Source organism: Medicago sativa, chromosome 3, assembly GCF_051527215.1.
Source record: "Medicago sativa cultivar Bolivia chromosome 3, Bolivia_mono, whole genome shotgun sequence".
NCBI lineage: Eukaryota > Viridiplantae > Streptophyta > Magnoliopsida > Fabales > Fabaceae > Medicago > Medicago sativa.
Genome location: NC_140751.1, coordinates 65,055,532 through 65,068,794, shown reverse-complemented (window position 1 = coordinate 65,068,794; position 13,263 = coordinate 65,055,532). Strand labels below are relative to the sequence as shown.

Genomic DNA, 13,263 nt, shown 5'->3' with positions numbered 1-13,263 from the left:
TCACATACAAATAATGGATTCAAACCTTTTGAATTGTTGGTGCAACTTAACTAGTGAAAATGACAGATTTATATAGGTGTATTCCCTCAGGTTACATTATTATTATAAACAAATTTTATTTTTCAGGTCCTCCGGTCACTATTATATACAAGATGTATGTGCACTATTCACCTGAAAAGTGAAATTAATTTTGTTTATAACAAGGACTGAATGGAATAATTTGAAAATGTCTTTTTTTATAATTAAAGATAGCAAGAGCATAAGGAGTCCGTCCTCTAATTCTTGTATACTAATCATACTTACATTTGGACAACAAAATCCACACACATCCATTAGCTCGAGAACCTTATACATTTAACAAGATTCAAGCAATACAAATTATCATCTTGCCAACAAACCAAATTATTATTTTGAATTTTGAAATTGAAACAAAATCAAAGCAATTATTGTTAAAAACAATATAAATTATTGTTAAAAACAATATAATGCTTCTGCAATTAGCGTATTTGTGGGCTCTTTTTTTGTGCTCTTGTATAGTTTTGGTTATTTATTTTTGCTTATTTGTTTGCTGTTTCAAATTCTTGCTTAATATTGCATCGGAGCTTGTCTAAAGTAAGTTCTAATTGTTAAGACACGGTTGCATTAATACGTGAAAATAATTAGCTGATGGTTGAATAAAATTAATTGCTGATTTGAGTATACTAAGAGCATCTTCAATGTTGCCCTTATTAGGAGGTAGCTTAAGAGAGAAACAATTCTTGTACAAACCTTGCATCTAAATAGCAATACTTCTTATTTCTTCTTCAATGAGAGTAGCTAATAAGCTCTACATGTTATTAGGCAAAACATCTATCATTGGAGATGCTCTAATAGGCTTATCAAGGATTTAGTCAAATGATGCAAGTTGAAAGTTCAAATTCGGGAGTTATCTCCCAAAACAACATTTTTTGCATTTTTAAATGCTTGAGAAGATAACCTTCGAATGTTGTTTTTTAGGATAGCAAATAGAGGGCTAAAAGCGCAACGATTGTCAAAGTTTTGCTAGGTTGAGTAGACAAATGGGCTTATCAAGGATTCATGGGCTTGGAGACATTCAACTGAGCGTGCGTGCTCTTTAGGCATCTAGTGATTGCTCACAAGCACCTACCGAACAGCAATTAACTAAGGCACTTTTTAAATCAACTTAACCGATTTAAAGTGTTCCGACCGATAGTTAATTACTGCTCGACACTTGTTAGGTGCCTAATGAGCAATTTCCCAAATGAGAGAGGAAGGAAAAGGAAGGAAGAAAATATGTTATTATGTTATTATCTCTAAAGCTTTTATTATTGTAGGATAAGTTAGTTGCAGTTAAACTTAAGAAAACAATTATTGGGAGCTGAATTTTGACATGAGAGCCAGCAAAGACACGCGAAACGCATTTAAACACCTAAATAGTTGAGTCTCATTGTTGATGCTCTCAACGGGTCAATTGACTTAGTCGACCTATGTTTAGTTGGTACTTGTTTGGAACTGCGTCATGTTCACATAAATCACCGTGAAAAATCAGGTTGACGCAAAAGTTAAGGTTTGGAACTTCTGAAAAGTTGTGGTGGAAGCTAGTTCTGGACGTAAATTTGACAATTCAAACGCTGGAACAAACATATGCTTAGTTAATACACTTGTCATGCAAGTTAAGTTAGAGAAGAACATGATATATTTAGGTAGATTACATTTTTGCTCTATAAATATGTACAGTTCATTTCAAAAACATACACAATCAATCAAATAACTTATTTGTCCAAGCATTTTTTATTGGTCTTAATACTTCCAATCTTCAAATGCAATTGTCTAAATTGTGCACCTTCGTAAAATTGTGAAAACGAATGTACACTATTCCCCTCAGCTTCATCATAGTACTAATGGGATTCCTCAACTCCTCATAATGGTACGTACGAAATAACACTTTGTTTCTTCTTAAGTCGGCACATTTTGAGCTTGTTTGGATTGACTTATTTGAGTTTATCTAATGATATAAGTTTTGGTTTTGTGAGACTGTTTGGGATAATATATGAAAACAACTTATGACAATTTTCATAAGTTGTTTTCTACTTATTTCCATAAGCTCTCTAGTATAGTTCATAAAAACAACTAATAACATATACAAAAACAATTTAATATCATGTTATCTTTTTGCTATAAAAATAGCTTATGCAAACTTATACATATGCTACAAGGTGCAAAAAGTTGTTTATAAAAACATGCATTTTATTTATTATTCATTTCTTTCAGTTTTCGAATGAATATATGCAGCAATAACTTGATGATTTAATCACTTTTAAGTAGTGACAAGCAATTCACACTACACCATTTTGCAATTTCATGATTTATGAGCCAATGGATTTGAGAGTCGATTCTAGCACACTGTTCATCACCAATTGAAGTGCATGTTTGGTATCACCGTAGATTTCATGGTAACCCTGTAATTTTGACAAAATCCACGTTGATACCAAACATGTCTCAATTATGTCTACATCTAGCGCTAGCTACATGACTATCCAATCAAGGCTACTCAAAGTTGGGGTAAAGATGGAATGTGCTAATTGATGGAATAAGATAATATATTCATGGCTATAGCCATAGGCTCTACTTCTCAGTTCTCACTATCATATTTGGATAAAGGAATAAAGACAAGGATAGAATCCATACAGATTTCTTGAGGATCAATCAATTTTAGCTATTGTCTCTGTCTAGTTAATTACTAAAAAACAAAAAGATAATAAGAACAGAATCTTCTGCAGCCCCAATCAAATTCCATAGGCTTTTCAAAAATTGAAAAAGATAGAAACCAAACTATTATCAGGTTGTAGTGTAAGTAGACAACTGAACCATACCATAATTTTGAAATTGTATTTACAGAAATCTGTCTCTTGACTTGTATGCAAGAAATACAAGAGGGAGGTTTGTGCAGTTTGGATTGGCAGTGACTTTTGCGGAATCAAGGTGAACCACCACAATTTTAACAAAAGCTAAATCTTGAGGTTCAACAAAATCACGATGTCACCATGGTTTCGCGAAACTCGCCATCAATCCAAATATACATTTCATGTGAATGAATACCAACTCCTACATGTACTGAGAGACCAGGGTAATTCCTCCCAAATTCTACTCCAAAAAGACCAAAACTAGAGATCTTCTCTCTATTCCTCCAATTATACACACCTTGTCATGTCTCACCTGAGGGGGAAAATTACTGGTACTGTTTGTGGATCTCAAAATACCAGTTATATTAATGGAATTAACAAACCCGTGACTCAATTAGTCTAGGACAAAAAATAGAGCTTTATACATGCTAGCAGAACCTTCCTCCTTTTCAGTGTTTTAATATATGGCTGCAACTGTTAAGTATTCTGGCGTAACCATTTGACACTCCTATATCTCCTGTAAACTATCTAACATCCAATTTGAACCCAAACACCATTAACCCACCATTCCTAAAGGCTTGTGAATCGTCCTGGCTAAACAAACATAGAATGGATCCAAAAGATTGTAGTCCTTTTTTATACCATATAAAACAGGTACTAGCCCTGTCACTGCCATAACTTTGGCCTTGAACTAAAAAGACAAAAAATATACAAGAGAAACAGGCATATATAATTAACAAATGAAATTTCATGATCAAGAATGCTCGCTCTTAACTCTTCAAATCCTGTTTTAAACATTCAAATGTGAAGTAATGCTACAATGGAATAGTTGAAGTAAATCACTAATTGAAACCTAAACTTTACAACAGACCTGATCTGAGCAGACAAACATACAATGACATACATAGATAGATAGCAAATGTGGACTACATTGATCACATTCAAAACTTTGTATCCTAATTACACTAAAAATTCATACATATACATATACACACAACAAACAGGAGCTTTTTTTACCTTCACTTACGGCTACCATTCGATCCACCACTTCCCTGAAACAAATTGTTAAGCCGAGCTTCAATGTCCTCCATTCCAAACTTGATATACTTATCACTATTCTTAGCAAGCTCCGGTAAAATTTGAAACCTTCCAATAAAGCTTCCATAAGCAGGCAACAAGAGCTTTTCGATTGAGATCCTTATTTCTTCCTTGAGCTGCTCATCAAAGACAAACCACTGAGATTGAACCCTACATATCTCTTCAAAATGCAGATTGAACATCTTTAGTTTCTCCTTCATGGGTTTCGCAGCCAATGTCTCCACCTTCAGAAACCCCAACAACTTGTTCCATGAACTTCTTTGATAGTTCATATGGCATTGCCGCACTTTTGTACTGTGTTTTCTGATCCAATCATCACCCAAAAGTGTTCCTAATTCACTGTCTTTAGTCTTCTGAACAATGTATCTCCCATTGTTCATCATAAAAACAGAACACAAAGCAGGGTCTTTATAAATTCTAGACTTCGCTTCCAAATTCCGTTCCAACAAATCCATAATCCACGAAATTTGAACCGAAAACGATGAATTTGATTCTAACCTTTCATCATGCTTAGGGTAATCCTTCAAAGAAAGTGCATTATCTTTGAAAACTAATTCTAGTGTTTTACTCGACCTACATGCAGCGCGAAGGTAGTTCATCACATAACGAGTAATCGGATGAAGACCTCCGCCAGGAACCACTGCCTTCACCGGATCACGACTAATCAAATTCTCCAATTCCATAAAAGTTCCCCTTATCGCTTCACCCAACCTCTTCCAATTCGTGATTGCTTCGTTAACAAGAAACGAACAATACTGATCAGAAAACAATGATTCAAATTCAGGAATTAGGTCACGCATTGTCTCAAACACGTCAAGCACTCTAAACAACCGTTCCGGGGATCTACTACCAATCGCCACCGCATCAGCGAAATTAAGTAACTGAATTGCCGAACCACGGCAGACCTCCATAAATGAAAGATCAGCAGCAGCAGATGACGAAGATAAACCGGAGAAAACACGATCACAAAGACGCCGTTCACTCGGAAACAGAATCTTCAGAGCAACATTGGAAGCCTTAATCCATCGTTCAATCTCATCTTCAAGCTCTTGCCATTGCATCTTATGAACTTCCGAAATACTCAATTTCTGTAACCCTAATCTCGATAAACTCTCTTCCAAAAACTCCCTCCTACAACCACCGTAAACATGCGAACACTCCTTCCCAAACCCCGCCGCTATCATCCTTTTCGCGATTTCACGTAAATCGTTCACCGTCGCCGGAGGAAGCGCGTCGATCACCACGTTATAATCAACAACCGCTTTCGCCACGGGAATCAAATCCTCATCACCGTCAATTTCCTCTTCTTCATCTTCATCCACCTCGTCGTTTGTTTCATAAAGTGAATTACCGTTCAGATTCATCTCGCCGTTAAACGATGCGCCGCCGACTTCCATCAACGACCGAAACTCTTCCTCCGCACGAAACATAGCTTGTTGAAGAATATCATCAGCACGTAGAAGACACGCGCCGACGGTTTTATCATCGGAGAGAGGACTCCAATCTTCGATAATCGCAACAAGCTCGTCAACGGCGGAGAGAAACTCAACGGAAGCCGCCGTGGGAATCTCCGAGGAGAGATGACGAGAAATCTGACGGTCGAGATTGTTGAGAGTTTGTTCAAGTGCGGTGTAGCGTATGGTATCATTCCGTGGACCTGAATCGGAGAGATTTTCTTTAGAGAATCTACCGTCGAAATTTGAGAAGATTTGAAGAATATCATCGGTCATGTTGTGATTTGTTTGGCCTAGTGTTTTTGCTATGTGGCGTGCCACAGCGAGTAATTTCTCTTCACCGTTTTCAGACATTTTTTTGGTTAGTGTCGTAACTTGTTCGGAGAAGAACTGAAGAAGGAAGTGTTTTGAGAATAAGGGGTTTGAATGACGGAAATGTCCTTGGAAATACGCGGTTTCTGTGAAGAATTGAGGGGTAAATTGGGAAAGTGGAAGTTGAGAAGAGACGTGACGAGAACGTGGGAAAAGCAGTTTTTGTTAAGTTAGTTTCGCAGCTTTTTGTGTCGTGTCTTAATTTATTGTTACTGTGGATGTTTTAATGTCTTTAGTTATTTAATGCATGGAAGCTTCTTGGCTCTATACCGTTTATATACGTGTTTTCCCTGTTTGACTGGTTCATGCGTTCATCATCACATGGTTGTTTCAATACGGCAAAAAATAGATGGAAAATGACAACACTACTTGGTTTATGTTTGGTTATGCTTTAACAATAATCGATTATGATTAAAAGTGATTTGTAAATAAAGTGATAGTGTTTGTATACATTTTTGTAAAAAATAAGTTGAATTATAAATTTGTCTGTCCGAATCAATTTTAAAACATCTAAAAGCATTCTTTATCGTTTCGTAATGTTAATTTTTAGTATATTATATTTTACATGAAACATATTACTTTATAGCGGCTTTATAATGAGGTTTTTCCAAACATGTTTTTTCTCTCTAATACCCTTCTCTCTGACCTCTCTATATATATTTTGCAGCACTCATCCCTACCGATCCAACCTTCAAGCTTGAAATGTAGCCTCTTGAGGTAGTGGTGGGACGATATCCTCCCTTTGCACAATTGTTCCTTTTCGTCAAGGTCGTTTTTCCGCCTTCTCCTTTCGGGGGGCGACGCACCGACCGGTTTAATCCTCCTCCTCCCTCATCATCCCCTGTGGTTAGTCGTCATTTTCTTGGAACATGGTGATTTGTGTAGGTTCTAATTTTGGCCTAATTGGTTGGTTTGTGGTTCTTGATGATTTGGTTAAGTTTGTTTCATATCTAGTTTTGGATCTGGTCTCTGCATGTCTCACATTTTCAGAATTCATTCTTTTTGCATCGATGAGTTTTGAGCACACTTTGGCTGATGATGACACCCCAAGCCAAAAATGGGGCTGAGTAAGCAGTCGTCTCCATCCTTGATCGCATATTGCTAGTTTTCATTTGTACCTTAAGCTCTGGTTAAATCATCGTTTTGAATTCAACCCTCGATCTGAGTTCATCATGCGCTCTGGTGCTTTAAATTGTTTGGCTAGAAATGGTCGTGTGTTTTCTGTTGTTTATCACAATAAACGATTGGTGTGTGGATACGTCACCATGTTGGGGGGACAGATTCTTTCGTGGTTATCAAAATATAGGTATGATTGTCATTAACTCATACACCTATATTTTTGCAATTTTGGTCTAATTTGAACTGTATTTCACTACATTGTGAGAATTTAACCTCTTATGCCTGACTCACCATCCGGTTAGTCAGAATGTAGTATTTGTAACGGTCACATTAATGTCTATTTCATAATTAATGTTGTTATTTATTTTTCCAATAATGCATATTTTCCATAATGGCTTAACCCACTTTTTTAACTCATATGCTTCACCCAATTTTCTTTCCCTCCCACTTCAACCTTTCATCTCGACGAAAACACCTTTCATGTCTTCATTATCCATAGCTATTTGTTGTTATCCGCTACATACTCTTTCTCCATCACGAGGTTTCTACTCCGACGTCATTTTGTATGTGATGTTCTTTTTCCTCTTTACCACTCATCTATCATATTTAAATTTTTTACTCATTATTTATTTTTGTTTTAGATGTTCACAAATTGAAGATAGTTCATTACAAGATTTTTTATGTTGTTTGTTTGTTGATTTAAGTGTTTTTGTTGGATGGGACTAGCGAACAATAAAGAGTTGAGATATCATATGCACTCCCTAAATTTTAATAATATTTTCTTTTATAAATCACAAAAAGAGAGTTTTTATTATTTATGTTGATGAACACCAACATTTTAAAAGTAAACATAACATAATAAAAGGACTATATGTTTGAAACAGACACGCACTGAGACTAACTTTATTAAAGACGCACATAATGTCTAAGACATTATAAACTAAAAAAAAGTGAAACATGGGACTTGGACTAGAAATGTAACTAAACATAGCATAAACTTTCACGAGAATTATGGACTAGATTGATCCAAATCCATTTGGGTCGAAATCAAAATCAAAATCAAAATCATCAAATGGTGGCATGAGGAAGTCCATAGGTAGTTGCTCATCACTTTGCAAACCATAATTCATGTTAGTCTCATAACCATGGGTATCAGCAACCTCATCCATGTTATCCCGTGTATCTCCTCCACTCAGCGGCACTTGAGCAATGTTTGTACTAGCCAACAAATCTCCATCCTTTATAGCTTCAGCTCCATTTACAACCTGCTCATGGGCTTGGGTTACCATTGAATCCAACCTCTGATTAACTTCCTTCATATTGTCATCAATTAAAGTCGTCAGATAATTGATATCATTTAAGCTCAGATCACCAACATTATAGTTACTAGTAGGAATAAATTGACGTATAAAATTAGTCATTTCGTTCTTCTTGTTTTCCATCATTGCTTTCTCATACTTCTCTCTGGCTTTTTCAATCCTTTGCATCCAAAAGCTATATAGATCCAACATCTTTTTGTTTCTTTGGAGTTCAGACAAACTCTCAAACTTGTGCAACACACGTTCTAGTCCTATCACGGATGGCCAAACTTCTGCTTGACCATGGTTTTCACCATAGATTATTACACATACCTCTACCCCACAAAGGGTGCTCAATTCATTAGCCTTCTTCATTATACCTATTGAAAAACATATATATAAATTATATATAACTGAATAGGGAAATTAAAATTTACCCAAACATAAGAGGTTTTCTATTTGATAAGAATAGTTAAAGCATAAATTTAAAAATTTAATATTTTTTAGTATTAAAATAAACAAAACTACCAACCTCAAACATTTTTTACGAAGTAGCAAAAACACTCAACTACATTACCAAACAAGTGCAATTTTTTTATTACACGGTTAGAGCAAGTCACAACTGCCACCAACAACTTAACATTTTATCAAATAAAATAAATAAAAAACATCAAAATCATGGACTGCAACCAACATTTTATTTTTTCCATTTGTAATGACAGTGACCGCTATAGGTATTCATATCTAAAACAATCAAAATTAAACTGCAAAGCTATAAATAAATTAAAAAACAAATAATCATACAAAATATAATATTATTGGTTATCATTTTATGAAAACTTCTAGGATCTGATCAAAGTTCTTATTGTCATTTCAAAACCAAACCAAATTGAACGAGAGTGCATATATATATATATATATATACACTTATTTATTTTTATTAGTATAAATGTTTACAAATAAATACTTAAATTTATATATTTATTTTGAAAGAGTAATATGAATTATGATGTGATATGATTGATTTTCACAAAAAAAAAAAACAATCTAAAAGTATCCAACAATAATTGATTTTATATGTTTTTCAATTTTTTGTACCAATTTAAATTTTTTTATTTGATTCGGGACACTCATAGCAGCTACCACCGACTTTGCCCGTTTTTGAAAAAATGAAAGATAAAAAACCATTAATAGCAGTAATAATTTTTATTAACAATTTTTTTTTAAAAAGAATGAAAGTCTTGTGGTTGTTATCCACGATTTTACTTTTTTTATCTTCAAAATAATAGGGTAAATCATTGGTGGCAATCACGACATACCCTAATTGTATAATAAAAACAATGTCACTAGTTAAATCATTTAGATGAATATTTTTTCTACTTTGGTAAAATATATGATTCAAAAAACGATAATAATTTTTTATTTATTTATAATGGCAATAAATATGTAACTATTTCATCAACATGGTGTGAGTCCAATCATGTATGTCGACGAAAAATTAGTTTTACAGTGGGGCCTCAAGGGTATAAGTTCTATAGTTACCTTGGGACACACACCGAAGATCAAAGATTTTAATTACAATGGGATGAATAAAATAAAATAAACATGTGTGATGATATGAAATGATAATGCATGATTTAATTGAAACTAAGGAAAAGTTAATCTATAACCTTCTGTTCTTTTTTTGAATGTCGCCATCCGTTTCGACTTATTGATTATGTATTCAAGTTTGAGCTTCTTTCTGCCCATGGTAGTGATGACCCAAAAACAAAAAGAAATGAGCGAGAAAGAAATTATGAAAACGATGTTTGTTATACTTTTCTTATTACTCGAGTTATTCTGCTTTTATAGACATTGTATTCGAAAAAATATTGTATAATCACTCAAAAAAAAACTTTTTTTGAAAAAATAAAAATTCAATGAATATTAATTCATTATGATATTTAATACATTACTTTTAAGAAATATAATATTTTATAGATTTAATTTATACAATAGATTAACATAGTTTATCAATATCCAAATTTAAAAAAATAATAATAATTTAAAGATTCACACACATCCATTTTTTGTCTAGGTTGGGATCCTCATCCCCAATTGGAATCAGGTTTGCTTACCTTACACCCTCTTCTACCATATATATAATTTAAAAGTCATATTTATTGTAATTAACATAATAAATCATAAATACTAAACTATTATAAAATATTACTGAAATTAGTTTTTCTATTGGGATAAGATCATACTATAATATTTAATTAAATAATAAATAATATGAGTAAATATATGTATATAATTTTTTTTATATATTAATAGACGAGTTTGGAGGAGGTTGAAGACACCCATGCTTTGAATATCAAAGAAATTATGCATCCACACTCAATCAAAGCATGGTTTTGTTTGGATGGATTTGGGTGGGTGCAATTATGTTGCCATACTTAAGCTCTTATAATATGACACGGATGAATTAATATTATTGTTAACTAAACAATCGGTGGAGCTTAATAGATTACTGAATTTCATTTAATAATGGTCATTCAAAAGAATTTGAATTTAAATCCTTATGTACTTGCACGGGTACAATAATCGTATCTAAGGTTAGACTGTTTATGAGATGCCTTGGGAGTGTGATGACAGTGCATCAACACTAGTTATTTAGTCATATTTAGGTCTTTATTATAGCATTTAGAGAGTCAACTGCAATGATTTCATGGTGTAATCAAGCTAAAACAGGAACAAGTGCTCAAGAGAAGAAACTTCAAGAAACCAAGGAAAATTGCCCAAGAATGAAGCATCGTGCCACGTTGGTGACGTTCGTGGCACGTTGAAGGAAGCGTGGGACAAAGGATTCAGCACTGGATATTTCGTGGCACGAAGAAACATGCAACGTGCCACAATGGTTGATTTTGTCTGCTGCCACGTAGGATTAATGAAGCATCGTGCCACGACCAGCCCGTAACGTGGCACGATGATGGGCTTTTCTGAAACCCTAATTTTCTTTCTATAAATATCCAGATGCTAGCAAGGGTTTTGGTACTGATTATTATTACGATTTTGAGCATCAAGGACGACAGGAGACCAAGGAACGAGCCCTGAATCTCATACCAACACTCCGTTGGTTAGATTTATGTATGTTTTCTCTTGTTATTTCTTATGATTGTTTAGCTATGAGTAGCTAAACCTTTAGTTTGGTTAAGCCATGATGAAACTTTTGTAATATATGATTTTGTAGTTGAACTCTCTCTATAATCAATGCTATTCAGTTTTTATTCAGAATTACTTGTGTTTATTGCTTTTCATGATTATTGTTTTGTATGACTACTAGCCCTAGCTTCTTGCAATCACATGAATTGATCTTAGGAATTGAATGACTACTAGCCCTAGCTTTTAATCCTGAAATAGTAATTTTGTTTAACTCAACACTAGGAACCTAGAGATAGGAAATTGAGGGTTATGATACATGAATTAACGTTCCAATATTGCTTCCGCGGTTATTCAATCACGTTAAGAGATTAATAGGGTTATAACTTAGGAAAGGGCTTTGATGCGAGAGATTGATCAAAGTCACTTAGTTAATTTATCGTAAAAACTGAGTAGTAATTGAGAGTAGAAAGAGGTAGACTTTTTCATATAAAGCAATAGTGGATTCACCGGCTTAACCATTCATCTCGACATAATTTTCTTTCAAACTCTTTCAACTTTAATCAACTCTGATTAAAACAAACTTTTTCTGCCTAGGGCAACCAAATATAAATTTTACACATCCTAACGTATACCGTACTTGTTATAATTGAAACTAACACAGTCCTTGTGGATCGATATTTATTACTACTTCGATAGTTTTTGGTACACTTGCCAGATGTCTATCAAGTTTTTGGCGCCGTTGCCGGGGACTGTTGATTTATTTCAACAAGGCAATTACGTTATAATTTAGGATTTCTGCAATTTTATTTTCTGTTTTTAGTTTTATTTTCCTGTTTCAGTATTCATTTGATTACTTTGTATTGTGCAGTGCTACTAAGGTATTTGTTGTTTATGCGAGGTAAAGTGAGCTCCAAAGATCTCGAATTCAATCCGGAAATAGAAAGGACTGCGAGAGCACTCCGGAAAGCTGCCCGGTTGAAAAGGTTGTCTCATTCCGTTCCACCGGGTGTCCGAGAACAAATACCTGAGCCACTCTCACTTGAATTTGAAACATCTGCTTCTCCTCAATCTGCTATCATGGGAGAACCTGCACCAAGACCAAAGCTAGGGGACTACGGGTTAGCAACTCATCGCGGTCAACTGACCCGCACTTTTCAACCAGCTAACCCCGTTGCTTTCGACATCAAGACAACTGTCCTCAACGGTTTGAGGGACAAGCAATTCGATGGGACTGAAGCTATGAGTCCTCATGAACACTTGAGCCGTTTTGCTGAGACTTGCGAGTTTTGTGTGCAACCAGCCACCGTGACTGAAGCACAAAAGAAACTAAGGTTGTTCCCTTTCACCTTGACGGGAAGAGCAAAAGATTGGTTGCTAACAATTCCAAACGGGACTGTCCAAACATGGGAAGAGTTAGAGCTGAAGTTCTTGGAGAAATATTTCCCTATGTCTAAATATTGGGAAAAGAAGATGGAGATCTCTAACTTCAAGCAAGGAGAAGGTGAATCATTGTATGATGCTTGGGAGCGATTCAATTTGCTTCTGAAGAGATGCCCTAATCATGAGTTCACCGAGAAACAATACCTCCAAATCTTCACTGAGGGGGTGACACCAAACACTAGAATGTTCTTAAATGCTTCCGCGGGAGGAAGTTTTAAGAGCAAGACTGATCATGAAGTTCAAGCCTTAATTGAAAATATGGCGGGCAATGAATATCGTGCTGAAGCTAAGAAGAAAGAAAGAGGAGTGTTTGGGGTAAGTGAACAAACAGCAATCCTAGCTAACCAAGCAGCCATGAACAAACAAATAGAGGCTCTTACTAAGGAGTTTCAAGGGTTTACTTTGGCTCATAAGCAACAACAGGTGGCTGCAATC

General features: G+C 34.9%; 1 protein-coding gene, 1 non-coding gene and 1 pseudogene across 3 annotated transcripts; all 3 read right to left on the bottom strand.

Annotated features, from left to right (window-relative positions):
- Positions 1 to 3,649: 3,649 nt before the first annotated feature.
- Positions 3,650 to 5,822, bottom strand: LOC146939201 (exocyst complex component EXO70B1 pseudogene; annotated as a pseudogene). The gene has a single exon (XR_015031584.1). The product of XR_015031584.1 is annotated as an exocyst complex component EXO70B1 pseudogene (transcript).
- A 2,057-nt stretch (positions 5,823 to 7,879) lies between these two features.
- Positions 7,880 to 8,619, bottom strand: LOC146939200 (agamous-like MADS-box protein AGL80). The gene has a single exon (XM_085757917.1). It carries the CDS (start codon positions 8,617 to 8,619, stop codon positions 7,963 to 7,965), a length of 657 nt encoding a protein of 218 aa, XP_085614043.1. The 3' UTR covers positions 7,880 to 7,962.
- Positions 8,620 to 12,850: 4,231 nt separating this feature from the next.
- LOC146939199 (small nucleolar RNA R71) lies at positions 12,851 to 12,956 on the bottom strand. The gene has a single exon (XR_015033833.1). It is a non-coding gene; the product is annotated as a small nucleolar RNA R71 (small nucleolar RNA).
- Positions 12,957 to 13,263: the final 307 nt, after the last annotated feature.